Source organism: Balaenoptera acutorostrata, chromosome 11, assembly GCF_949987535.1.
Source record: "Balaenoptera acutorostrata chromosome 11, mBalAcu1.1, whole genome shotgun sequence".
Lineage (NCBI taxonomy): Eukaryota > Metazoa > Chordata > Mammalia > Artiodactyla > Balaenopteridae > Balaenoptera > Balaenoptera acutorostrata.
In genome coordinates, this window is record NC_080074.1 from 358022 (window position 1) to 382688 (window position 24667).

Genomic DNA, 24667 nt, shown 5'->3' on the forward strand with positions numbered 1-24667 from the left:
ACGTGAAGCTGCGGAATCGCACCGGAAGGGTCTCAGGACGCGCCGGAGGCGGGGCATGCGTGGGGACGGGGCCTGCGTCTGCGTGGGGCGGGGCGGGGCGGGGCTTGCAGCTGCCGCCGGCGGGGAGGGGCGGGGCGGACCGGACCCTGGTATCCCGTCCAGCCCGCAGCAGCGTAGCGGATATGGCTGGCTCCCGGCTCCCGCGGCAGCTCTTTCTCCAGGGCGTGGCCGCCGTCTTCATGTTCGCCTTCGCTTCCCTCTACACGCAGATCCCGGGTGAGGGCGCCGAGGGCGCCGAGGGCGGGACCTCCCCCCCCCCAACCCGCGCCCTGTGACCGGGACCCCCCCCCAACCCGCGCCCTGTGACCCCTCATCTCCCCACCCGACACTCCGCTGTCTGGGGGCGGGAGTGAGGGCCAGGCCTTGATGCATGGGGTAGGGGGCTGCGGTTTGTGTCCTGCGGGCCGCGGGGGTGTGGGCAGTGGGAAGGCGTGCAAGGGTTCCTTTTCAGTAGGGTTCTGGGTTCTGGGTTCTGACCTGGGGCGGGGGGCAGAGCCCTGAGGGGGGTGGGCCCAGACCTGGTGGGCAGGTAAGAGAACACTCTCTGGCGTGGAGGAAGGGGGAACAGGGCCCTGCCGGGTGGAAGAGCCTGACCTGGGTGGGAGGGTCTGGAGGGTCTGCAGGACTTGACCTGTGAACGGGCAGAGTCAGCAGGTCCTGACCTAGATTGGCGGGGGTGGGGGTGGGGGTCTGCAGGGCTTGACCTGGGGAGGCGGGTCTGAAGGCCCTGACTGGCGGGAGGAGTCAAGCCTTGGAGGGCAGTGTCCAGTGCCTGGCCCTGACGTGCTCTCTCACAGGCCTGTACGGCCCTGAGGGCATCCTGCCTGCACGGAGGACGCTGCGGCCGCAGGGAAAGGGACGCTGGCCGCAGCTGTGGGAGACCCCAACGCTGCTGTGGGAGACGCCGCTACTGGGGTTGGACACAGCGCAGGGCCTGGAGCTGCTGAGCCTGCTGGGCACCCTGCTGGCCCTGGGAGCCCTGCTGCTGCACCAGCTGCGCCACTTCCTTGTCTACCTGCTGCTGTGGGCCGCCTACCTGTCTGCCTACCAGGCAAGTGAGGGCTGCCTGCTGCCCCCTGCACCACTGGGACCCTTATCTCCAGCTCACTCCAGGCCCATGCGCTCTCCACCCCACCCCTGCCTCTGCCTTGTCTGCCTTTGCAGACACACACCCCCTGTTCCCTGACAGCCCTTCTCCCTGCAGGTGGGCCAGGTGTTTCTTTATTTCCAGTGGTGAGTGACTTTTGGGTGTGGGGCTGCAGGAGGCTGGGTGGGTGGATGGGGTGGGCTGTGTTTGTCTCTCCTGGGAGGACCCCCTTAGGGGAGCAGCCTTGATGGGGAGGAGGCCCTTTGTGCTATTTTTTCTCCCCACAGGGATTCCCTGCTGCTGGAGACTGGCTTCCTGGCCTTGTTGGTGGCCCCTCTGAGGCTGCCCCCGCGCCACAAGCACGCCCAGGGCAGGCTGGCAGGGGTCTTGCCCCACGAAGACCTCCCCTTCTGGCTCGTGCGCTGGCTGCTGTTTCGCCTCATGTTTGCCTCGGGTGTGGTCAAGCTGACCAGCCGTTGCCCCGCGTGGTGGGGGCTCACCGGTGAGGTCTCTGCCTGGACGTGGGGCAGTCTTGGGGGAGTCTGCCCAGCCCTGACCATCCGCCTGTCACCTGCAGCCCTCACCTACCACTTCGAGACTCAGTGCTTGCCCACGCCCGCCTCCTGGTTTGCCCACCATCTGCCCGTCTGGCTGCACAAGCTCAGCGTGGTGGCCACCTTCCTCATCGAGATTGCAGTGCCCCCTCTGTTCTTCGCTCCTGTTCGCCGCCTGCGCTTGGCTGCCTTCTACTCCCAGGTGGGTGGGGTTCTTAGCCATCAGGAAGACAGGCAGGACATGGCCTTCCTCTGCACTGCCCAGAGGGTCCCACTGGGGATGGGGTGTCTGCTGCCAGCAGTCAGAAAGGCCTCACAGGCAGAGGAGCAAGTCAGCCTGACGTTGAAGGTGTGCCTGTTGGGCAGGGCTGCAGCCTCGCTGGAGGATGTCCATCTTGGGTCAGCAGGGGCAGGTGGGGAAGGGCCGCATGAGGCGTGCCGAGCTTGGGTTTTCTCCAGGTGGTGGTGGGGAGCTGTGGAAGGTGTGAGCCAAGGGGGAGGACAGGTGGAGTGGGAAAACAGGCCTGCATGCGGTGATGAGGGGGGCACAGGGGCCTGCAGGAGAGATCTAGGTGGGGCAGGGAGGGATGGTGCAGAGGGGCCTGGAAGTGGGCTCCGAAGAGCGCAGGAAGGGGGCGGCCCCTGCAAGCGCTGAGTCCAGACCCTCGCCAGGTCTTGTTGCAAGTCCTGATTATCATCACTGGCAATTATAACTTCTTCAACCTGCTCACCCTGGTGCTCACCACTGCCCTCCTGGATGACGCACACCTGGTTGGCAACAGCCGCCGCAAGAAGACGCCCTCCTGTGAGTATCAGCCTGTCCCGGACAGACAGCTGTCCTCACCCCCGCTGCCCGCCAGAGTGTTGCCAGCACCCCCCACGTGACCCTGCTCTAGCTCCACCTCCACCCCAGCGCCCTGGCCGTAGACCCTCCAGCCCTGTTCCCAGCCGACGCATGACTGTCTTGCCCTGCAGCCTGGCCCAAGGCCCTGCTGGCCCTGCTGGCCCTGCTGCTGGAACTGGCCGTCTACGGGCTGCTGGCCTCTGGCGTGGTGTACTGCTTTGGCCTGGAAGTGGATTGGGAACAGCACAGCGTTCACTCCAAAACCAGTGAGTGCCAGCTGGGGGCTCAGGGCAGAGGCTGGGCCATCCCTCCTCACACGCCCTTCCTTCCACAGCCTTCACCTTCCACCAGTTCTCCCAGTGGCTGAAGATGGTCACCCTCCCCACCATGTGGCTGGGGGCGGCCTCCCTTGCCTGGGAACTGCTGACCGCCCTCTGGAGGTACGTAGTCAAAGGGGGTGGGGTAGGGCTGTGCAGAGCAGGCCTGACTGCATTTCGGTCCCCTGCCCGCCAGGTGGACCCAAGTGCGAGGGTGGCTGCAGAAGTTCTGTGCTGCAGTCCAGCTGTCCGTCTTTGGCACGGCCACGGTGGCTTTGTTCACCATCAGCCTGGTGAGTACTCCCTTGGGGCCGGGGTAGGGGGTCGGGAGAGGGCTGGAAGGTCATTGCTGAGCCTCTGCCTACCTGTGTCTAGGTGCCGTACTCCTACATGGAGCCCTCGACCCATGGGCGCCTCTGGACTGGGGCCCACCGCCTGTTTGGCACCGTGGAGCACCTGCAGCTGGCCCACTCCTACGGCCTCTTCCGCCGGATGACTGGTCTGGGTGGACGGCCCGAGGTGGTGCTCGAGGGCAGCTATGACGGGCACCACTGGACGGTGAGAGCTCCCTGGGGCCCCTGTCTGGGGCGCGTGGCGGGCTCCACGGGGCTGGGGAGCCCACAGGCGTGGGGTTGGGGGGAAGAGCCGGGAACCAGGTCCTGCTGGCAATGCTAAACCTAACTCTGCCTGGCAGGAAATCGAGTTCATGTACAAGCCCGGTAACGTGAGCCGGGCGCCCCCCATCGTGGCGCCCCACCAGCCGCGCCTCGATTGGCAGATGTGGTTCGCGGCCCTGGGCCCGCACACGCACAGTCCCTGGTTCACAAGCCTGGTCCTCCGCCTGCTGCAGGGCAAAGAGCCTGGTGAGGCTGGGCCGAGGGGCGGGGCCGTGGGGCGGAGCCTATAGGGAGGTCTGCGGGACCTGCGGGGGCGGGGCTGCTGGAGGTGTCACAGGGAGGGGCGGGGGCGGGGGGCTGTGGGGGCGGGGCCGCGGGGAGGGCCCAGGCTGAGGAGCTGCCGGGTGCTGAGCTAGCTCCCCGCCCCTCGCAGTGATCCGCCTCATCCAGAACCACACGCCCAGGTACCCCTTCCACAAGCAGCCGCCCACTTACGTGCGGGCCCAGCGCTACAAGTACCGGTTCTCGAAGCCCGGGGAGCAGGGGTAAGGCCGGGCGCCGGGTGGGGTGCGGGGCCTGCGCGCTGGCGCCGCCTGAGTGCCCCGTGCCGTTGCAGCCAGTGGTGGCGACGCCAGTGGGTGGAGGAATTTTTCCCGTCCGTGTCCTTGGGGGACCCGACGCTGGACATGCTGCTCGGGCAGTTTGGCCTTCAGGTGGGAAGGCGTCAACCAGCCTGGGGTGGGCGGCAGGGGTGGGCCCAGGCCTTACTCCACACCCCCCCCCCCGACCCCCTCCAGGACAAGAGCCCGCCCCGGGCCCGCAGCTCCAGCAGCACCCTGGCTCAGGCGCTCCGCTGGATGCGGAAACAGCTGTCTCCCCTGGAGGCCCCTGCCCTGCTCTGGGGGCTCCTCGGAACCGTGGTGGCCATTAGGGTCATGCAGGCCCTGCTGGGCCCCCAGTCCTCCCCTCGGGCCAAGGAGGAGAAGCACAGGCCAGCCCCCCCGGAGGACTCGGTGGCTGCCAGCAAACAAGCTTCCCCAGCCCCCGACGTAAGCAGCGGTTCCCAGACCCCTCGGCGGAAAAAGTAACCCCATTCTGTCAGCCACACGTCCGGAGAGGGTCAGGGTCCCGGCCTGTCTCTGGCCTTCTGCAGCAGGACGTGGCCCAGCCACCGTGCCTTAGCCAGCTGCCACGCAGACGCAGGTTGGGGTGCTGCCCTTTTGCTTCGAGGGCCCACTCGTCTACCCACGCTAACCACGTCCCGTCCCAGGGCATTCTCTGGCCTGATGGATAGCCCAGGAGGCCCATGTGTGACTTGGCCCAGGCTCCTTCCCAGGACATTGTAATCAGGGCTGTGGGAGGTCCTTCCCTTTTGCTCCCACCGTAGGGGTCCAAGCTTGATGCCCCTGATGCGAGCTCCTGCACAGAAAGGGATGAGGCTGACCTGCTGTGGGAGAGGAGGAAAGACGGCACTGAGGTCATCTCCACAGCAGCCTGTCCTGTCATTCGGATCCGTGAACGAATAAAGGCAGTTCATGCTTGATCGTGTGCCTGCCATTTCCTTCCCACTGGGGAGGCCTGAGGGCAGTGGGCCGTCCCTGCCTTTGACGGTGGACACAGCCCAGATACTGTCCGGCTGATGGCTGACCAGTCTTCCTGGGTGCCTTCGCTGTGCAGTCCTCAACATTCTCGTCTATAAAATGGACGCAAGGGTCTGAGCTGGTGCTGCCTGAAGCCGTGAGCCTCAGTGCAGCACAGCCTGGCCGACCTGTCAGCTCTACACATCAAGGCTACGAGGTTGGTGCTGGAATGTGGGGCCTGAAACCATCTTGAGGGCTGGAGAATTCACCAGAACGCAGCCCCTTCCTACTCTCCCGCTCCTGCTTCCTCATCTCAGGGCAGAACTGAAGGGTCAGCACACTGGCCCTTGCCTAGGCAGGGGTGGAGGAGAGATGGGGGAGGGAACTCGTCAGGCCGCTGACAGCAGAATGGGGCGTGGGTGAGGAGAGCAAGGAGGAGCAGAGGCCCTGGGCCAGGGCCGGAAGAGGGAGGACACATATGACCACCTGTGTTCTGACCGCTTCCTGGGAGCAGGAGTTGAAGGCACTGTCCAAGTTTCGGTTTGGAGATGGGTCGTCAATCAGGAAGTCACTGCCTCCCCTGTGCCTGGCTCTGTCCTCAGCCCCTACCCCTCATGCTCTCACCTCACAGACCCCTGGAGAGCCCCCCAGTGTGCCCAACCCCTCCCCCCAAGTCACTGAGCCCCCCCCCCCCAACTGACCCAAGTAGACAGTGCTCCACGCTCAGCCCGTGCCCACTGTCACACGTGGCTCAAGGGGACCTGTGACCTGAGCCTTCGGATGCTCTTAGACACAGTTAAATGATCTATAAGTTGACCTTTGGCTTAAGACAGTACATAACAGCCCAGGGACTTCCCTGGTGGGAAGAAGATGGTTGAGAATCTGCCTTCCAACGCAGGGGATTCGGGTTCGACCCCTGGTCCGGACACTAAGATCCCACATGCCACGGGGCAACTAAGCCCGCACGCCGCAACTAGAGAGCCTGCACGCCACGACAAAAGATCCCGCTTGCCGCAACTAAGACCCGACACAGCCATAAATAAATATTTTTAAAAATGAGCAAAAATCAACGGAATAGAAAACAAAAACAAACAAACAAAAAAAAGTACAGTCGGCCCTCTGTATCCTCAGCTTCCGCATCCATGGACTCAACCACCCTCGGGTTGAAAATCATCAAAAAAAATTCCAGAAAGTTCCAAAAAACAAGAATTGGCTGCACAATCAACAACTATTTACATAGCATTTCCCTTGTGTTAGGTATTACAAGTAATCTAGAGACGATTTAGAGTGTATGGAGGATGTGTGTTAGTTTATGCAAACACTACACCATTTTATGTAAGGGAACTTGAGCATCCGTGGATTTTGGTGTCTGGGGGGATTCCTGGAACCAATCCCCCTTGGATACAGAGGGACAACTGTAATATATTTAAAATGGAAAAACCTGATCTTTTTCTTAGGCTTTTAAGCTCAGTGTATGAGTCTCTTTGGGAGCGGGGCGGGGGAGGTGTTTTTGTTTTCCATAACAGCTTTGAGATGCAATTCATGTGCCGTACAACTCACCCACTTAAAGGACACAGTTCAGTGGCTTTCAGTAGATTCACAGAGTTGTGCATCAATCACCATAGTCAATTTTAAAACCTTTTTATCATCTCAAGAAGAAACCCTGGTATGCCTAGCTGGCATCTTCCAACCCCTCCTTCCCATGACCTCAGCAACCACTAATCTACTTTTTGTCTTCATGGAGTTAGCTATTCTGGACACTTCATGTAAATAGAATCATACAATTTGTGCCCTTATATGTCTGGCTTCTTTCACTTAGCATAATATTTTCAAGGTATATCCGTGCAGTAGCCTGTGTCAGAACTTCATTCCTTTTTATGGCTGAATAATATTCCATTGTATGTTTATGCCACATTTTGTCCATTGATCCATCACTAGACATTTGGGTAATTATCACATTTTGGCTATTGTGAATAATGTTGCTGTGAACGTGAGTGCACAAGTATCTGTTTTGAGTCCCTGCTTTCAGTTCTTTTGGATGTATACCTAGAAGTAGAATTGCAGGATCACATGGCAATTTTATGGTAGACTTTTTGAGGACCCACCAAACTTTATCACAGCAGCTGCATCTTTTAAATTTTACATTCCCTCCAGCAGTGTACCAGGGTTTCCGTTTCTTCACATCCTCACTAACACTTGTTATTTTCCCGTTTTTGATAAAAGCCATCCTCATGGGTAAGAAATAGTATCTCAAAGTGGTTTGTTTTTGTTTTGTTTTGTTTTTTAATTTATTTATTTATTTTTGGCTGCATTGGGTCTTTGTTGCTGCGTGTGGGCTTTCTCTAGTTGCAGCGAGCGGGGGCTACTCTTCGTTGTGGTGCGCAGGCTTCTCATTGCAGTGGCCTCTCTTGTTGCCGAGCGTGGGCTCTAGGTGCGCAGGCTTCAGTAGTTGTGGCACATGGGCTCAGTAGTTGTGGCTTGCGGGCTTAGTTGCTCCGCGGCATGTGGGATCTTCCTGGACCAGGGCTCGAACCCGTGTCCCCTGCACTGGCAGGTGGATTCTTAACCACTGCGCCACCAGGGAAGCCCTCAAAGTGGTTTTGTTGTTGTTGTTGTTGTTGTTGTTTTATATTTTATTTTTGGCTGTGTTGGGTCTTCGTTTCTGTGCGAGGGCTTTCTCTAGTTGCGGCGAGCAGGGACCACTCTTCATCGCGGTGCGCGGGCCTCTCACTATCGCGACCTCTCTTGTTGCGGAGCACAGGCTCCAGACGCACAGGCTCAGTAGTTGTGGCTCACGGGCCTAGCCGCTCCGTGGCATGTGGGATCTTCCCAGACCAGGGCTCGAACCCGTGTCCTCTGCATTGGCAGGCAGATTCTCAACCACTGCGCCACCAGGGAAGCCCTCAAAGTGGTTTTGATTTACATTTGCCTAACGGCTAATGATGTTGAGCATATGTTCATGTGCTTATTGGCCATTTGTGTATCTCCTTTGGAAAACTGTCTATCCAAGTCCTTTGCCCCCCCCCTTTTTTTTGGCCTCGCCACGTGGTGCGCTGGATCATTATTCCTAGATCAGGGATCAAACCCACTCCCTCTGCAGTGGAAGTGGGGAGTTTTAACCACTGGACTGCCAGGGAAGTCCCTCACATTGTTTTAATTACTGTAGCTTTATAGTGAGTTTTGAAATTGGGAAGTGTGAGTCCTTTAGCTTTATTGTTTTTCAAGATTTTTTGGCTATTTGGGATCCCTTGAGATTTTAGAATGGATTTTTTTATTTCTGCAAAAAAAAAAAAAGTGCCATTGGAATTTTGATAGAGATTGCATGGAATAGTACAGTTGACCCTTGAACAGCACTGAGGTTAGGAACGCCGTCCCTAACCAGTCGAAAATCCGAGGATAACCTTACAGTTTGCCGTCCATATCCGAGGTTCCAAATCCACAGATTCAACCTACCGAGGGTCATGTGGTGCTGTAATATGTATTTAGTGAAAAAAATCCACATACAAGTGGACCGTGCAGTTCAAACCAGAGTTGTTCAAGGGTTAACTGTATTGTCTTCTTAACAAGAGTGAGTCTCCCAATCCATGTACTTTCATTTTCTCTCTTCTATTTAACTCTAGCAGGTTTTAGCAATAACTCTGAAGGGTCCATTTATAAATTTTAAATGCCTAAAATATTCTAAGTGCTTTACAAACTTAATTTATTTTTTAACTGTTCAGTCATCTGATGCAACACAATCTTCCCAAGCTTCAAAAAAATACCCATAAATGAATAAACATACAAATGCAATGAGCCAGTAATTCACTTGAACGTCCCTTTACCAAGAATAAACTTACTAAGATTGACCAGAGGCAAAACCTTACCACAGCCTGGCCTGGTGAGGACGCACAGTGCCGGGACCCAGGGCTGACTCCGGAGTCCAGTGGGGCTGGGATGTGGGCCCCATGGCTGCTGGGCGAGCACCAAGTGTCTCCCCTTCTTGACTTCCAAAAGGAAAGGTGGGAGAGGAAGTGCAGCCCAGCCTCCCACCCAGACTCGTGGCAAGGCAGAGCCTCCGTCCACAGGAAGAGTTCCAACACCCACCCCCTTGGGTGCCCAGGCCCCTGATGAGTCCATCTTTCTGATTCACACTCCCTCCCCACTCCCACACAGCGTTCCACTAACGCAAGGCGGCCACTCTACATCCCACGCGAAACCCCTCGCTCGTGCCAGGTGGGGAGGAACCCACATCACTTCCAGACTCCAGCTGGACACCCACCCCTGAGCTCAGTACAGTCGCATCTCAAAATTCTACACCTCACATCTCATTGAACAGTGAAGTTAGCCACCAGAAGATGTTTGAAGGACAGCAAGGAAAAAATACAGGTTGTGCTTGGTCCTGCAACAATCACGAGGTAGGGCTGGTCGGGCCTCCACGCTCACCATCTTGAGGTATCTGAGCCCTCGGGCCCGTCTGCAGAGGGCGCTGCCGTCTTCCACTAAGCTGGCTCCTGGACTCGGCAGTGCACATCTATGGGTCTCCAGCAGCTTGTTCCCAGTTCTCCTGGCCTCTCAGTCGTGCACCAGCAGCCCTTTCCCAGTGGAGGTCAGCACTGGTCACGCCCGTCAGCTGCCTGCTCATTCAGCGGCCGAGGTGCTCAGAACAGCCACGTGGCTGGCCTTGCCCAGCTCGGAGGGCTGTCTGTGGGAGGAAGCGCTGCTTCCTTGAGAAGCGCATTCCACGTGCAGCACCACCCGGTCACTGGGGCAGGCAGCAACAGCTTCTCCAGGGGTTGAGGGTGCAGGAGTGAGAGCCGCTTGCCCACGTGCACCAGGTGGCTCCCAGACACCGGGCGTTTTCCACAGCCCGACTCCCAGGGGCACCGTCTCCAAACTGGCACCCCGGCTGGGGCTTCCACTGGTGGCTGCACCACTCCAGCAGATCACTGAATTGGGGTCGTGGGGTGTGAGCGGTAGTTTCTTGGGGGTTTACTGCAATTTGGAATCTGAAACCTTACCAGTGAGCTTTCTGTCCTCTGCCATGTGAAAATCCATGTGTGCATCTTGCACTCTGAATGGATATTTTTACTCAGGTGTGATTTTGGTGGGTCACATATTGGTCATTTGGAAAATCTTGGCTCAGTGAGTTATGCAAATCTTCCAGATGTTGACACATTCCATCGTACAGTCTAAAAAAACCACACTCATTAATTTCACCATCCACCTTATCAGACAAATCTTTAAGTATGAGGAAGCTGTCAAGTTCACGGTGGTGGACGCAAGTTTTCCCAAATCCCAATTTTTTTCTTGAAAGCTACATGTTATCATTGGCAATAAATGCTGTCATCGTTTTCCTTTGTCCATTTTTTTAACAATAAATTTGTTTATTTATTTATTTATTTATTTTTGGCTGTGTTGGGTCTTCGTTGCTGCGCGGGGGCTTTCTCTAGTTGCAGCAAGCGGGGGCTACTCTTCGATGCGGCACGCAGGCTCAGTAGTTGTGGCGCACGGGCTTAGTTGCTCTGCGGCATGTGGGATCTTCCCGGACCAGGGCTCGAACCCATGTCCCCCTGCATTGGCAGGCGGATTCTTAACCACTGCGCCACCAGGGAAACCCTCACTTTGTCCATTTTTGAGGAAATGATCACCAAATCCCCAAGGCTGAGTGACTCGGGTGTGTTTGTCAGTTGTTCTCCCGAGTAAGACCGACCCGCTGAGCTGGCAGCTGGGGCCACACCCGCTCTCCCTAGGCAGCCAACCTGCTGATGCCCGCACAGAGCTTCCTCTCCCCCCCAGCTTAGAAAAGAGCTGCACTCAAGGAGGAGACTTAACAGTATCAATAGCTTTTACTACTCCATCAAAGACAATTCTCGGGAATTCCCTGGCCGTCCAGTGGTCAGGACTCGGCGCTTTCACTGCCGAGGGCCTGGGTTCAATCCCTGGTTGGGGAACTAAGATCCCGCAAGCCACATGGCGCGGCCCAAAAGATAAAAAAAGACATTCTTAAGTAAAACTTACCTTTTTTTAAACCGCAAGAGTGAGGACTAGAGGGACACGGCCACGACCGCTGCCCCCATTGTGACATTCTGTCACCGTGGGAATGTGGGCTCAATGAAAAGGCAACGATGTCTCTGGGTGAAAACAGCAGTGACCTCACAGGCCCCTGACAGCCTGGAGTTTCGGGGGCAGCCGGGCAGCTGCCAGCCAAGCCCTAAGGGCTGCGGTCTGGGTACAGTCACAGACTGTTTCTCTTTCAGTCCAGGCTTGAGCCTGAAATTTAGGGATTTGAACTCGTCGTATTTTCTTAGGCCGTCAGTGCCCTTGGAAGCAGCCACCTTCCTCTAGTGCCCGCTCGCAGTGCCCTCGGCCTGGCCAGAGCAGCAAAGGCCACAATCAGCCGCCGTGCTCCTGCAGGCCACGAACCCGCCAGATTTTCATTACCAGCAGGCGTTGCCAACTTTCAGCCCCAAACGGGCCTGATAACAAATTCTACATTCCTCTAAGACTCTGTGGCTTGCTACCACTCTCTTAGAAGAAACTGGCTCCTTGACAGAGAAACGTGGCTAGTTAGAAGGGTGCTGGAAGGCCTGACCCAGGCCGTGGGAGCCGGCGGGAGGCAGAGTTGGCTCAGGAGCTGCAGGAGGGGCGGGTGCAGTGAGGCAGCGGGTCGGTGGCGGAAAGCAGAGCAGGCTGGAGGGAGAGCCAAGCCCCTCCTCCTCTCTGCGGGCTCCTCAGCTGTCCCAGTGCCCTGAGGCTCCCAGCGGGGCCCTGGTAGACAGAATTAAGGGAACCCTGGCCCCCGCTGCCCTTCCCCCACACTGGGGCCTTTTTGGAGATGGCCAGGTTAGGGTCTGCAGGGCCACAGAGAGGCCTGGGGACCCAGGGGCAGGGGCAAAGGTGGCCACTCCTGCTCTGCACTGGGGAGGCTCCCCCGGGGTGGTTTCAGGGTGATAACTTCGGGCCCAGAGGGGCAGTCTGTCAAATATCCCCCTGCCCCAGCTCCGGGGCTCATGTTTCTCTTCCCCACCCCAGCCTCTTCCCTGCTCTCGGGAAGGCTGAGAGGCCCCGTTGCCCACATCCAGTCCAGGCTCAGAGCCCCCTGCACCCCACAAGCAACTCTAAGGAGGGACCCCCTTGGCGCCCTGCACCTGGCCTGCCTGAGCTCAAAGGCTGAGAGGGGGCCGCAGCTGGGAAGGCTGCCCAGGGACGGTGCGAGGGAGCCCAGGGCAGAAAGGAATTCTCCAGAAGGAAGCACAGGGAGTAGGGAAGAGCTTGGGCAAAGCCTCTTGACACACTCGAGCCCATCCTCTCCTGACACCAGGGCACAGAGGGGCTGGGGTACACAGGGAGGGCCGGGCTGGGGTTTGAGCGGAACAGGAGGGTCTGACCGTGCAGCAGCCTAGGCAAGGCAGGGAGGGCAGTGGGCAACGCCACCTTTCACGGCTACAACCAGTGGACATTCAAGAAGTGATTGGGGGGCTTCCCTGGTGGTGCAGGGGTTGAGAATCTGCCTGCCAATGCAGGGGACACGGGTTCGAGCCCTGATCTGGGAAGATCCCGCATGCTGCAGAGCAGCTGGGCCCGTGAGCCACAACTACTGAGCCTGCGCGTCTGGAGCCTGTGCCCCGCAACAAGTGAGGCCGCGATAGTGAGAGGCCCGCGCACCACGTTGAAGAGTGGCCCCCGCTTGCCGCAACTAGAGGAAGCCCTCGCACAGAAACAAAGAACCAACACAGCCATAAATAAATAAATAAATAAATAAATAAATAAATAAATAAATAATCCTTCCCTCTAAAAAAAAAAAAAAAAAAAAAAAAGAAGTGATTGGGTCTTCAGCCCCAGCACGTGGATTTGCAATACCACCTCCCACTCAGCAAAACCAAGGTTCCTTGGAGAAAGGGCCAATTCTACGTCTAGGGCAGCCTCTGTGGTAAACTGGAAAATGGCCCCCAAAGATGTCTACATCCGATCCCTGGAACTTGTGAGCGTGACCTTACTTGGAAAAAGCATCTTGCAGATATAATTATGGACCTTGAGATGAGGAGGTCATCCTGGATAGTCTGGTTGGGCACTAAATGCCATCACCAGTGTCTTTATAAGAGGGGCAGAGGGAGATAGACACACAGAGAAGGAGCCGCGTGAAGGCAGAGAAGAGACAGGCATCCAGCAGCCAGGGTGTGCTGCCTGCCACCTGAGGCTGGATCTTCCCGGAGCCTCCGGAGGGGCCCCTGCTGACACATTGATCTCAGACTTCTGGCTTCTTTCCGGAACTTGAGAGAATAAATTTCTGTTGTTTTAAGTCACCAAGCTTGTGGTAGATTGTTACAGCAGACACAGGAAACAAACAGTCGGGCGTCTTGTTACACCAGACAGCAAGACATCCCAGAGACCCTTGCGATCGTCAGAAGGAGCCAGGGGCCCACAGGAAAGACCCTCCCCAACCCTGTCTGAGCACCAGTAAGAATAACTCACTGAAGCGCAAATATGCTGAAATCTACACTTTCTTCATTCAAAAACAGACAACTTGATCATGTTTGAAGGGTGCTAGGGAACCAGATCTTGCAAAATGGTAAATTAAGAGAGAGACAGGAGCATTTACTTCCCTTTCCTCCACAAACAGGAGCCAAACAGCACCAGGGGAGCTGTTCTTTACGGCCCGGTTCTACCAGGTGAGTGAGGATGGAACTGGAGACTTGCTGTTCTCACTCTATCCGGTGGAGGGTGTTCTCAGACCCGAAACTGCCACACAGCAGCTTCTGACAACACAGGAAACAGTGGGGCTTCCTGATAAAGCACAGCCCCCACCTCTAGGGCACCCCTGCCCTCAACAAGTCAAAGCTGAATCCGACTAAGCCTCTAAATTTATTTACCAATTAGCAAGAAAGATGAGGAAAGTATATTAATAGATACCATGGGGACGCAACCAGCAAATCCCAACAGGAAGTCCCTAGACACATGAGCCACTTTCTTCAAAGGAATAAACCGCTAGTAGAGGGAAGGCAGACGCTGAACTGCAGCATGAGGGGTGCACACTTGGGGGACGAAACCACAAGCAAAAGAAGTTGATTGTCGGCCAAGGTGAGGGCTGCACCTTGGGGCCCACGGAGGGTTTCTTGGCGTGTTCTCGTGGGTCGTGTTCATGGCAGTTAACCTGACCATTTATCATGATGTTTCCTGTAGTGCGTTCTTCTAGCTATTAGGTATTTTGTATTATTGCTTTCTTGAAGGGGACTGAGCCCAGAGGACTTGGTGGCTGTTTTCAGAATGTGGAGGTGGGCAGGGTGACCCCAGGTTCTGACGCCAGAGCTGGGAGGACGAATGGCAGCAGGAATGGCCGGGCACGCGTGTCCACGAGGTCGCGGACTTGCCTCTCCCGCCCCCCGCTCCCCCAAGCGACTGCCCTGCCACGACACGCCTCGGCCTCAATGAGGGTTTGAGGGTCAGACTCACGAGCTGCTTCAAAGTCTTTATTGCAACCGAGGAGAGGGGCCCACAGGGCAGGGAACGCAGGTGGGTATGTGGGGTCCCCTAGAAAGGCCAGGGTGGGTCGTCACTGTGCCTGACAGTGGCTGTCACCCCAGGGCACCCAGCCGGGTGTGGGCAGGCCGGTCACCAGTGGAGGACACCAGGGCAGTACTTGTCAATGAGCCCCTGGTAGTAGGGCCGCAGCTTGTCCACATCTGGCAGGTCAGAGCTCTTGGTGTAGAGATCGAACTTGCTGCAGCGCAGAGGGACAGGGCCTCATGAAGCCCCGAGTGCCCTCCCCCCCTCCCCCCCACGGGCATGACCATACTTGAACTCCTGCACCCAGGGCAGCATGGCCAAGTCCTGCTCATTGCACAGCTGCTGGTAGTCGCCGCCCGTGTGCCACGGGTAGAAGGAGTGGAACCGGATGATGTAGAAGGCCTGGGGCAGGAGGAACCACACCCCACGCTCCAGCTTGGGCTGGACTGGGCCAGGCTGGGCTGCACTGGGATGAACTGGGATGGACTGGGCCAGGCTGGGCGGGGCTCTTGGTTTGGTTCCTCCCCCACACCTACCTCCGGTGGGAGGGAGAATTTGTTGAACTTCATCATCAGGTACAAGTACTCTGTGGGAGAGAGGGTGTCACCACCAGGCACCCAGAGGCATGGCCCCCACCTCGGTCCCCACTGTTCCTGTCTCTAACTGGCCTCACCGTCATGGCCCCAGGACATGAGGACGTTCTCGAGCCCACAGTGGGGCTGGTACATGCCAAGCTCTGTGCTGCAGGGAGAGACAGAGGGTGAGGGGGGCTCAGGAACACCCCGCAGAGGGGAGGACCAACGGCGAGGGAGGCATACCTGTACAGAGGATCCTGGAGGTCAGGGTTGTCCTGGAAGGTAGAGTCACAGAAAAGCACAGAGCCTTGGGGACGGCAGCCAACTGGGAAGGTGTCTCCAACGACTGCCCACTGGGGAGGGACAGGCAGCGGTGGGTGGGCCTGACTGGCCTGCCCACCAAGTGGGTGTCCAGAGCCCAGAGCCGAGGCTGCCCTGGGCCCCGCCCTGCCCACCCCCTCCACCCCTCTCCTCACCTGAGGCTCCCCTGCCAGAGCCAGGACCTTCCCCAGGTCGTGCAGGAGCCCGATGAGGTGGAACCAGTCTGGGGGAGAGAGAGAGGCAGGGCAGGCTAGAGGGGGTGCAGGGGCCAGGGCAGAGGGACAGCCTTGGGGCTGGGGTGGGAGGCAGGGCCTGCTGGGAGAGGGCCAGACCTCTACCCTCCCCCACCACCAGCTGGGGCGGGTGGGGAGCACACCCTTGTCGGGATGGGCCTTCCGGATGCCCTCGGCCGTCTGGAAGGCGTGGAAGGAGTTGGGGAAGTCCACGTCGGGGTCCGACTCGTCCACCAGCCCATCCAGCATGTCCACAGCCTCCATGACAGTCATTCTCTTATAGGAGAAGCTCCCAAACTGGGCATGCTGGGCCAGTAAGGGAGAGGTCAGCGTAGCCCCAGGGCCGGCCCTCGGGGGGTTCGGGTTAGGAGTCGTCCAGCTACCTTCCTCCTGACGAAGTCCACGGTCTGCCACGTGTGCATAAGCTTGTAGGTGGTGAAGACACGGTCCAGGAGAGGGCCGGACTGCAAGCCAGAGGGTCCGCCGGGCAGCTCGCCAACCCCTGCCCTTCACACCCAGGGGGCCACTGCCTCCCTCTCCCGGGCCTGGCCCCACAAGATGTGAACGGGGTATCCCCAGGGTGGCCTCTGGAGCTGTGCAAGGGGACAGGTGCTGCCCTTCCCAGGGGCGGGAGAGGCAGGGGCGGAGTGGGGGGCGGCCGCAGGTGCTCACCGTGTAGTTTCGGAAGCTGCCCTTGTCTTTGGCTGCCTCTGGCTCCATATCAGGCCGGTAGACCAGGGAAGGGTCCGGGTCCTGGTTGGGTGGGGGAGTGAACCCATTTCACCACAATGCCAGCTCCATGAGGAAGTGAGGACATCCCCAAGGGGGCACGAGACTGTCAGAAGTGGAGCAGCCGAGATGCAGTGGGCGCCCCAGGGCACAGCCCCTCCCAGCACAGGTGGGTGGATACTCCAGGCTCCTGGTGTCCTTAGCTGCAGGGTGGATGCCGAGGATGCCTGCTTCCCCAGTGATGCACGGCTCTGGAAGCACCCCTACCCGGCATCTCCTTCTCGAGACCTGGGTCCGCAGGGAGCCCAGGGGTTGGGCCGACGACCCTTGCCCCAGCTAGACCACGACAGGAAGGACGGAGACCTTTGACCCAGATGAGTGGGCCGGCAGAAACCCGCTGGGAGAGGGCATGGTGCTGCTGCCCCTTCCCCGAGGGAGCAGGCTGTGCGGGGTCCGGGGTGCTCACCACAGCCACCTTCATCCTGCGAGGGGGCAGAGCTCTGCAGGCCCGGGTGCCCGTATATATGCCCACAGGTTACATAAGTGACCGGACACCACCCAGCCCCTTGGCCTTGGCCCTCGGTAATGAGTGACCATCCACCCTCCTCCTGGCCTCTGAGAGTTAATGTGTCAGCACAGGAGCAGCCCCAGCGGCCCGGCCCCCCCCCGCCCCCCCCAACGCCAGCCAACCTCAGCGTCCCTGGAGCAACTGACCTGCCTGGGAGGTCGAGGCTGCTCTGTAGCCAGACTCCCACTCCTGCTTCCCAAGCTTTAAACACCTCCATGCCCCAGGCGGTAGGCCCCTCCCAACACCCTATCATCCCCAGGCACCCGGGATTTGGGGCGGGGCGGGGCTTATTTCAGAAAGTCATTTTGACACTTGTTAAAATGGGATAGAAGACTTTTATTCACGTTTCCCTAGAGGGGAGAGGTCGGGCTCCACTCTGAACACAGAGTAAATCCCCAGCACAGTCAGCTGGGGATTTACAGCCACCAGGCAGGGCGGGGGGCTGGGGTGGGGTGGGTGGGCAGGGGTCAGGAGGGAAAATTGCCAGTGGAGACATCAAGGGTGAGGGCACTCTTGCTAAACCCCAGGATTCTGTCAAGGGCGTGATTCTCGCTAATACTGGGTGAGGCTGGAGCCTTGGGCTCACGTTTGGTCCGGGGGTCTTTGTCAGGCTCTTGAAGTGAGGGGCTCCATCTCGAGTCAGCGCAGAGATGAATTCACAGCACTGGCCATGTGTGGGCTGAGTTAGGCAGGGAGGACACAGCAGGGACCGCACCGCCTGGAGCTGACTGTCCCGTCATTGGAAAGAGGCCGGCGCTCTGGCGCAGGACGGGGCACTGAGTGTGGTCAGGGTGCAGTGGGACGGGAGAGGGCAGTGGGCGAGATGCGAGGGTGCTGGGCACTCCGCGAGGCTCCTCCTGCCCACGCTGAGAATCAACCGGGCCCCACTTAAAATGGCAAAGTGCTCTTGGCCCCTGTGAGCCCACAGCGCCTCCAGCTTCCCACGTGCATGTGCATCCCTCACGCGCTGTACTTTTGAGGTTGGTTTCCTCTGCCTCCTCCCACTGGAATCTCAGTCCCTGGGGGTGGGGGGCGGGGTTTATTCGCTGTTTCCGCAAGTGCTCAGAAAATATTTGCTGCAAGGATGGAGAGGGGACTGGGGAGGTGGGACGGGGACTGGAGCCATCACCCCAAAGCAGGTGGTGGCTTGGACCAAGAGAAGGGACAAAGGGCCGGCCAGTGGATCCGGATGAGGAGAGAGAGGGGCAGCAGCAGGGGGAGGGCAGCGGGTGGGGGAGCTGGGGGGTCTGGGGGGCTGCCACCAGGCCTCCAAGCGGGGTGCCAGATAGGCAGCCAGGACACGGTCTGGAGCTCAGGGGCCATGTGGACGACAGTGCGATGCTGTGACCATGGCAGGTGACCATAAGGAAAAACAGCCCAAGGCTCAGGCAGCACCTCGGCAAGGGCACCAGGTGGTGCAATCCTGGGGGGCTCCTGGCATTCTGTGTTGCCACAAGGAGGGTGCAGTGTGGGGTGGTGTTCTGGCAGGGGGACCATCCTGCGTGGAGAACCAGACCGCAAGGGACTTTGCCCCAGGGCTGGAGCCAGGGAGGGTCTTGGCCGAGCTGAGCTCCTGACTCTCCCTGACTCGGCCCTCCTGGAGCCCTCCTCTTCCTCATCCCCCAGTCGCCCTGGCCCTGTGCCACAGCGCCCCCCTCCCTGCCTGCTCTACCGACACCCCTCGGTGACCACAGGCTCCCGGCTCTGAGGCCCAGCCTGCCGCCCATCCAGCCCCCACGCACACACCTGTTCCAGCCTCCCCCCAACATCCACGCCTCCCCTGGGCTCAGGGCCTGGGCGCTCTCAGCTCCTCCCCTGGGGCCCCTGCCGTCCTCAGTTCATCTCCCCAGCGGGGCAGGGACCAGCCTGAACTATTCCCACGGGGCCTGGTGGAGGGAAGGCGAGCCCTGAGCTGGAAGAGCAAGCACAAGGGTGGGAGGCCAGATGGAGCCTCCAGGAGCCTCCCGCCCTTAGGGGGCCCCCGGGGGTCTGAGGGGCAGGCCTGCCAGCGACCCAGGGTATGGGCTGCAGGGACCGCAGGCCCCTCCCTGATCTCTGGCTGCAGAGCTAGGATAAAGGCATGCTCTCTTCACAGGGTGGCTGAGAGGGTGACAGGGCAAACGTCGACAAATTAAGTGCTGTATGAACGTTTGTTAAATAACGGAAACCACATTTCTGAACCCATGAGGCATAGGGTGCCAGTACTACAGGACTGGCAAAAGGCTCTGGTGTCACAGCACTTAAAGCCCCTCCCCCTCCCCCCATCCCAGGTTGGGGGGGGCAGACACACACTGAGAACTCCGCCCTCTGGCTGTGGACTTGTTCCTATTTGAGGCCAGTCCCCTCCCCCAGGCTCCTGGCAAGCCTGCTCCAGCCTCCTGTTGTCCCCACGCCAGGCAGGATGGGGCTCAGGGAGTCCCTGTGGCCCGCGGAGCCCCAACCCTTGTTCGGCCATCCCTACCCACCTCGAGGTGGTGGTGCTTCTGCCTTAACTGAGACATTTGCGCTGGGAGATTTGCCCCTCCCCACTCCCACCCTGCCCTAGGGAGTGGGAAGGGTGTTCTGCCCTGCTCTGCCCCGGAACCCCTACACCCTTTCCCCAGCTGCCCTCAGGGCACCCAGGCAGGGAGTCTCCATTGCGACCTTGGGCCCAGCTGGAACAGGGCAGTCCAGCCTTAATCCTACCATGTCAGGACCAGCAGGGAAGAGACCATGCTGGGCCCACTCCAGGCCCCTCTCTCCTGCTTGCCCAGAGGTGGCCCAGGGTGTTCAGGTCCCTGGTATCTGCCCTACGTGCCTGGGCAGACCCTCTCCTCTAATGCTGCCAACCGCCTCCAAGTGTTACACTCCCCAGGGGCAGAGCCCCTGGGTGTTCAGGCTCTGCTGGGTCCACACACGTGCACTGGCTTCTGTGTCCGCGGTTGTTCGAGGTTGGCTGCTGCAGAACCTGGTGGGGGTAGGGTGGGGCAGGGGTGTCCTCAGGGGCCTGCACCGCTGTTCCAGCGACCGCTCTTTGCAGCAGCTACGGGGCTGGTTCTGGGCTGGGGGCTCAGCTGCAGCTCCGGGATTAGGGCGCAGCATCCCAGCTGGGACAGGCAGGGGTACGGCCCGCCGCGCCTCAGCCGTAGCTGTGAGGGCTGCTGGGGTCCACAGGGGCTGAGTCGTGTGGGCCGGCTGAGCCGACAAGCTGCCACAGGCGGTGGCCGAGGTTCTGCACCTGGCAGGTGCCCAGCACACAGCCCACACGCAGGAGCTGGGCTCGGGGCCTGCGGGGACCCAAGTGTCGGCGGGGGCCGTTCCGGAGAGGCTGACCCATAGCCGGGGCCAGGCTGGCACTCCTCTGGGGCTGGAGGGCCTGGTGCAGCTTCCAGACCACAGGCCGGGCTGCAGGGTGCCGGGACTGCAAGCCACTGGAAGGCGTCCGGGCTGGGGGCTCCCTGCAGAGGGAGAAGGAGGAAGTAAGCCCGGTGGGCCAGCCTTTCAGGGACCCATGAACCCACCCGCTTTCCCTTCCACACAGGCCTGGGGTCACTGGCAGGGGAAGCCCACTGAGCTCAGGGCTCAGGGCCTGGCCCTCAGCCATCTCAGTAGCCCATCTACCTGCCCCTCCCTGGGCAAGGGGCAGCCCTGGCCTCTGTGGGCCACTAAGCTCAGGACTCAGGTGACTCCCTCTCAGCCCTTCCCTTGGGGTGGGGGAAGGTGGGCAGGCCTGAGGGCCCCTCCAGCCTCGCCTCCCACAGCTGACCTTTCCTTTTGAGGGGTCTGCTTGCCAGTGGAGGAGTGGGCATGCCTTAGGAGGAGAGGCAGAGAAAGAGGGGCCTCTTGCCCTGCTCAGGGGTTGCTTAAGGCCTGGGGCTGGCCCTTGATCTAGGGGGTGAGCCCCAGCAGCAGGTGGGGGGTTTCCCCAACCAGGGGCTAGAAGGCCTGGGGAGGGGGAGGGGTCGGAGGGAGGCCTCCCCCAGCACTCCGGTTTCCTGCCCCGGCAGCCAGGCTGGTCTGAGACCTGCTCACCTGGGTCGCGCGGGCGGCCGGCTCCGGGCCAGGCCGAGGGACAGCGCGCCTGGGAGCTGCAGGTAGAGGAAGCTGATGCAACCGAGGGTGACCGTCAAGAGCCGGGCCATGAGGGCGGGGCCGGAGGGGGCAGTGAGCCGGGCAGGTGTTGGGGGCGGCCCTAGGCTGAGCCACCGCTTCCGTCCGCACCTCGGGGCGCGCGGGCTGGCGCCGGTGGGTCGGCGAGGGTCTCCAACACAAAGCGACACGAAGCGGGCGAGCGAGTCTCCTGCCGGTGGCGCGTGAACCTCCTCGGTCAGCTGGCGGTCGGAGCCCTGCTGGGGCCGGAGCTTCAGCACCTCGGGGCTAAATAGTCTTCCAGGGAGGCGGAGCCGGACGCGCCGGCGGGGCGGGGCGGGGTGCTCCCGCCCGGACCCCAACTCCGCCCGCCGCCCGAGAGAGGGCGGCGGCCGTAGGGAGCGCAGGTGGCTGGCCAGGCAGAGACCCCGGCAGGCCAGCCTCACCTCCGCCACCTTCTGGTGGGGGACACTGGCCCTGAGCCTGGAGGGGTAAAGAGCTGGGTGCTGCGGAGTGCGATCGGCGGGGCTGGGTCCCGCCCGCCACCTCTAGGTCCCTGGGCCTCGCCTCCCAAATGTCCGCGCCAATGAGTGGCAGGGGCCTGGCCAGAGGCGATTTTGAGACCCCTACTCAAGAAGTCCTAGCAGCTCTATTACTAAAAACTCTACCCTCCCCGCTCCCCACCCCCCACTATTACTGAAGTATTAACTGGTTTTTGTCAGAAATTTAAATGAGTAAAAAGTGAGAACCTCTCACTGCCATCCGGTGGATTCCTCTCCCAGGTCCGGATGGGTGCCCCGTTCTTGACTTTCTCTTGTGTGCATTTTGTTGAGGGGGGGTTGCATCCTGTGTGTGTGCACTATATACAGACACATATGCATATATAGGTAAAAATATATGTAAACATAGAGACTGCCATTCTTTCTTATGGTTGATCCTACACCAAAATGTAGGTGTTCTGTGGCTTAATTGATCCTTTACTGGGAAGCAATTAGGTGATTTCCAAGCTTTCCGAGAGCAAGAACCCTTCTTCATGAGCTCATGGATGTGTCTCTATATGATACTTCCGCAGACATGGGAATTCTGGCTGAAGGTGAGCCCGTGTTTGTGTTGACAGATGGAGCCAAACCGCTCTCCACAAAGCTGATGCACTGTCCACCGATAATGGACTTGGTGCCAGGGTTCTTCATCCCTTTGTCCCTCTGAGAGGGGACAATTATCCCATCACATGCTCAGACATTTCTGATCATCTGAGCGTCTCTGCACCCATTTGTATTTCCTCTTCTGTCTTCCCTGCCCCAGTCTTGCTCCCTCTATCGGGTCATCATGAGTGACCTGGTCACTCTCCGTCCCTCCTTCTGCACACGCCATGGGAGCTCAACAAACATTAGCTGCATGAATAAATCAACAAGTGGTGACCACCTGCCATGTTAAAGAGCGGTAGGGAAGCATCAGCAGGTATTCCCGTTTCTATTTATTTATTTTTACCGGAAGGAGGGTGGGTGATGTGATCACATTTATGTTAGAAAAGTGGAATTCAGCAGGGAGGTGGGTGCTGAAGGGCTGGCAGGAAGGGTGCAGTGGGGACAGAGCGGATGGGTCAGAGAAACAGAGCAGAGTGGGGGGGCAGATGAGGAAGGTCAGCACACCCATCTGTTTGCTGATGCAGGAAGAGTGGGGGGAGGGGTTAGCCACCTGGGGGACATCCTGGCAGGAATGTCTTGCTGGCCTCCAGCGTCCTGGGCCTCAGGCTGAAGAGAAAGCAGCCCTGGAACACAGTCTGGGGAGTTTCGGAGCTGGCAAGGCTCTGAGAGGTGAGGAGTGTGGTGAACATCACCCACAGAGAGTGAAGAGAGAGGACAGAACCTGGCGTGGGAAGAGGGGCAGGCAAGGGACCCCAGGGGTGGGCCTGGTTCTGCAGCTGCTTCTTCTCCCACCAGCACCCCCGTCCTCCCTCAATCTGCCTTCCACAGTGCTGCCAGTACCGTCTTTCCAAAACACATGTGACCGTATCACTCACCCCACCAATAAAGAAGAAATAGATAAAAATTCGCAGTCTCTTAGGCCGTCGGGCATTGCATTCTGTCTCTCAGAACACTGGCTGCCACCACAGGCCTAGGGTCTCATTTCCCCGACAGCCCACGGGCAGGGTGTCCTCTGGCCTCAGGCCTCAGCCTGGGAGCTTATTTCGCCCCTATCCCTCTTGACTGGATCAGAGACCCCCTGTGATCCCACAGCCCCTGCACAGCACAGCTCGTGGCACTTGTGGTCTGTAAGTGTCCGCGTGCCCCCCGGGGGGAAATCCACGGGCTTCCCGCACGGGTCCTCGGTGGCGGAGCCGCCGCTCTGGAGGCACCCAGAGCACCGCTCACCCACGGAGACACACAGGAAGCAGACCAGGGGTTCCCCTGGAGCGATGCTTTAGAGAGAAATCACCGTGGAGCAGGAAAAGCGAGGGTGGCAATTGGCTGGGCAGACAGCATCTAAGGAGGTTTCTCTTGAGTGTTTTAAGGTGGGAGAGACTGAGTGTAATCCCGATGGCGAGGGTCCATAGAGAGGGCAAGATTGAGGGTGGGGGTACCTAGCAAACAGCCAGAGGTGGGGAGGGGGCAGGAGGGGCAGAGCCTCTGTGGTCGCTGTGGAGGGGGAGGCGGGGCTGAGGGGGGCAGACTTGGGGTGATGCGAGTCTGTTTTCTCTGTGAAGGAGGGCAGTGGGGTCATCTCCGAGGCACGGGAAGGGGGTCAGAGGAGACTGCAGAGAGAACAGAGCTGACCGGCTGCCAGCAGGCTGGGCAGTGGGGAGAGGGCCTCCACAGCTGGGGCCGCGGCGTCACTGTGGCCACTCCGCAGCAGCTGGCACGGCAGGCCTCGAGGAGACGGACGCGCAGGGCTGTGCGTGGCTGGGGCTTGCCAGGTGAGGACGGTGACAACAGTCGGGGGGGCGACGACGTTGGCAGGATGACAGGTGACTGGAGCCACACTGGGAGGAAGCGGGCGGCAGCGAGTGCCTCTGAGGGTAACGTGGACAGTGTGGTAGCCGGGAACTTGAGTGGGGCTATCTATCATGGTCTAGAAGTGACCCCAAACCTACCCTTGACCCTAAGGTGCTCAAGGAATGGATGGGCTCCTTGCAAGGAGGGCATGAGGGTGGAACAAAATGGAGTGCAGGGTCCCCACCATCTCTGTGGAAGAGCCAGTCCTGGGCTCATGTGCTAGGCCAGAGGGCTTCCCTGGGACACTGCCTGCCCATGCACAAGCTCAGTGGTGTGGTAATGTGGCGGTGAGGACCTTTTTGGGTGTAAGTGACAAAAACCAACTCAAGACAGCTGGGGCAAAAAGGAGGGGTTCTCAGCCTATCTACCCAGTACGGTACAGAAGCAGAGGAGGCTGTGGCTGGGCATGTGCCCAGGGGCAGGGAGGGGAGCCTGGTGGTCCTCCCCCTCAGCTCTCGTCTCTGGGTTGGGTTCCACTCATTCTCCAGGCGGGCCCCTGCGAGGGGGTGGAGGAGGAACACCAGCAGTTTGTTCCTTCATAGGTTCTTGAAGCAGCCAAAGTCACCCCAAAACAAGTTCAACCCTGCCTCCCCCTCCCAGCCTGTCAGCGAGCAGCCCTGAGGCTCCCCCTCCCCCCA

General features: G+C 59.4%; 3 protein-coding genes across 5 annotated transcripts; 1 reads left to right on the top strand and 2 right to left on the bottom strand.

The window, feature by feature from the left end:
* The first annotated feature begins 113 nt into the window (after positions 1 to 113).
* On the top strand, positions 114 to 4710 carry LMF2 (lipase maturation factor 2). Of its 2 annotated transcripts, none has more exons than XM_057557615.1 (14): positions 114 to 276; positions 858 to 1111; positions 1265 to 1293; positions 1435 to 1649; positions 1725 to 1903; positions 2374 to 2506; positions 2677 to 2811; positions 2880 to 2985; positions 3059 to 3155; positions 3238 to 3420; positions 3557 to 3725; positions 3913 to 4024; positions 4096 to 4192; positions 4277 to 4710. In XM_057557615.1, the coding sequence occupies exons 1-14, from the start codon at positions 183 to 185 to the stop codon at positions 4565 to 4567; spliced, it is 2094 nt and encodes a 697-aa protein (XP_057413598.1). In that variant the 5' UTR covers positions 114 to 182; the 3' UTR covers positions 4568 to 4710. The 2 variants fall into 2 exon arrangements, with proteins under 2 accessions (XP_057413598.1, XP_057413599.1); XM_057557616.1 differs by having other exon boundaries at positions 4115 to 4192; positions 4277 to 4665.
* Positions 4711 to 14484: 9774 nt separating this feature from the next.
* MIOX (myo-inositol oxygenase) lies at positions 14485 to 16925 on the bottom strand. Of its 2 annotated transcripts, none has more exons than XM_007189253.2 (10): positions 16867 to 16925; positions 16344 to 16424; positions 16055 to 16135; positions 15815 to 15977; positions 15594 to 15661; positions 15361 to 15470; positions 15216 to 15283; positions 15079 to 15128; positions 14832 to 14944; positions 14485 to 14756 (listed from the first exon to the last, which is right to left on the bottom strand). In XM_007189253.2, the coding sequence occupies exons 1-10, from the start codon at positions 16879 to 16881 to the stop codon at positions 14648 to 14650; spliced, it is 858 nt and encodes a 285-aa protein (XP_007189315.1). In that variant the 5' UTR covers positions 16882 to 16925; the 3' UTR covers positions 14485 to 14647. The 2 variants fall into 2 exon arrangements, with proteins under 2 accessions (XP_007189315.1, XP_007189314.1); XM_007189252.3 differs by lacking the exon at positions 16867 to 16925 and adding an exon at positions 16764 to 16826.
* Positions 16926 to 20084: 3159 nt separating this feature from the next.
* On the bottom strand, positions 20085 to 21336 carry ADM2 (adrenomedullin 2). The gene is made up of 2 exons (XM_057555884.1): positions 20980 to 21336; positions 20085 to 20405 (listed from the first exon to the last, which is right to left on the bottom strand). Exons 1-2 carry the CDS (start codon positions 21087 to 21089, stop codon positions 20087 to 20089), a joined length of 429 nt encoding a protein of 142 aa, XP_057411867.1. The 5' UTR covers positions 21090 to 21336; the 3' UTR covers positions 20085 to 20086.
* Between the last annotated feature and the right edge of the window lie 3331 nt (positions 21337 to 24667).

Coding starts and splice junctions, on each gene's coding strand:
- LMF2 (XM_057557615.1), top strand. CDS start 183: ATGGCTGGCTCCCGGCTCCCGCGGCAGCTCTTTCTCCAGGGCGTGGCC. Junction 1,650..1,724: donor CGCGTGGTGGGGGCTCACCG/GTGAGGTCTCTG, acceptor TGTCACCTGCAG/CCCTCACCTACCACTTCGAG. Junction 3,156..3,237: donor CTTTGTTCACCATCAGCCTG/GTGAGTACTCCC, acceptor ACCTGTGTCTAG/GTGCCGTACTCCTACATGGA.
- MIOX (XM_007189252.3), bottom strand. CDS start 16,811: ATGCCCTCTCCCAGCGGGTTTCTGCCGGCCCACTCATCTGGGTCAAAG. Junction 15,662..15,814: donor GAAGGCCCATCCCGACAAGG/GTGTGCTCCCCA, acceptor TCTCTCCCCCAG/ACTGGTTCCACCTCATCGGG. Junction 15,129..15,215: donor CATGTCCTGGGGCCATGACG/GTGAGGCCAGTT, acceptor TCTCTCCCACAG/AGTACTTGTACCTGATGATG.
- ADM2 (XM_057555884.1), bottom strand. CDS start 21,089: ATGGCCCGGCTCTTGACGGTCACCCTCGGTTGCATCAGCTTCCTCTAC. Junction 20,406..20,979: donor CGGCCGCCCGCGCGACCCAG/GTGAGCAGGTCT, acceptor CTCCCTCTGCAG/GGAGCCCCCAGCCCGGACGC.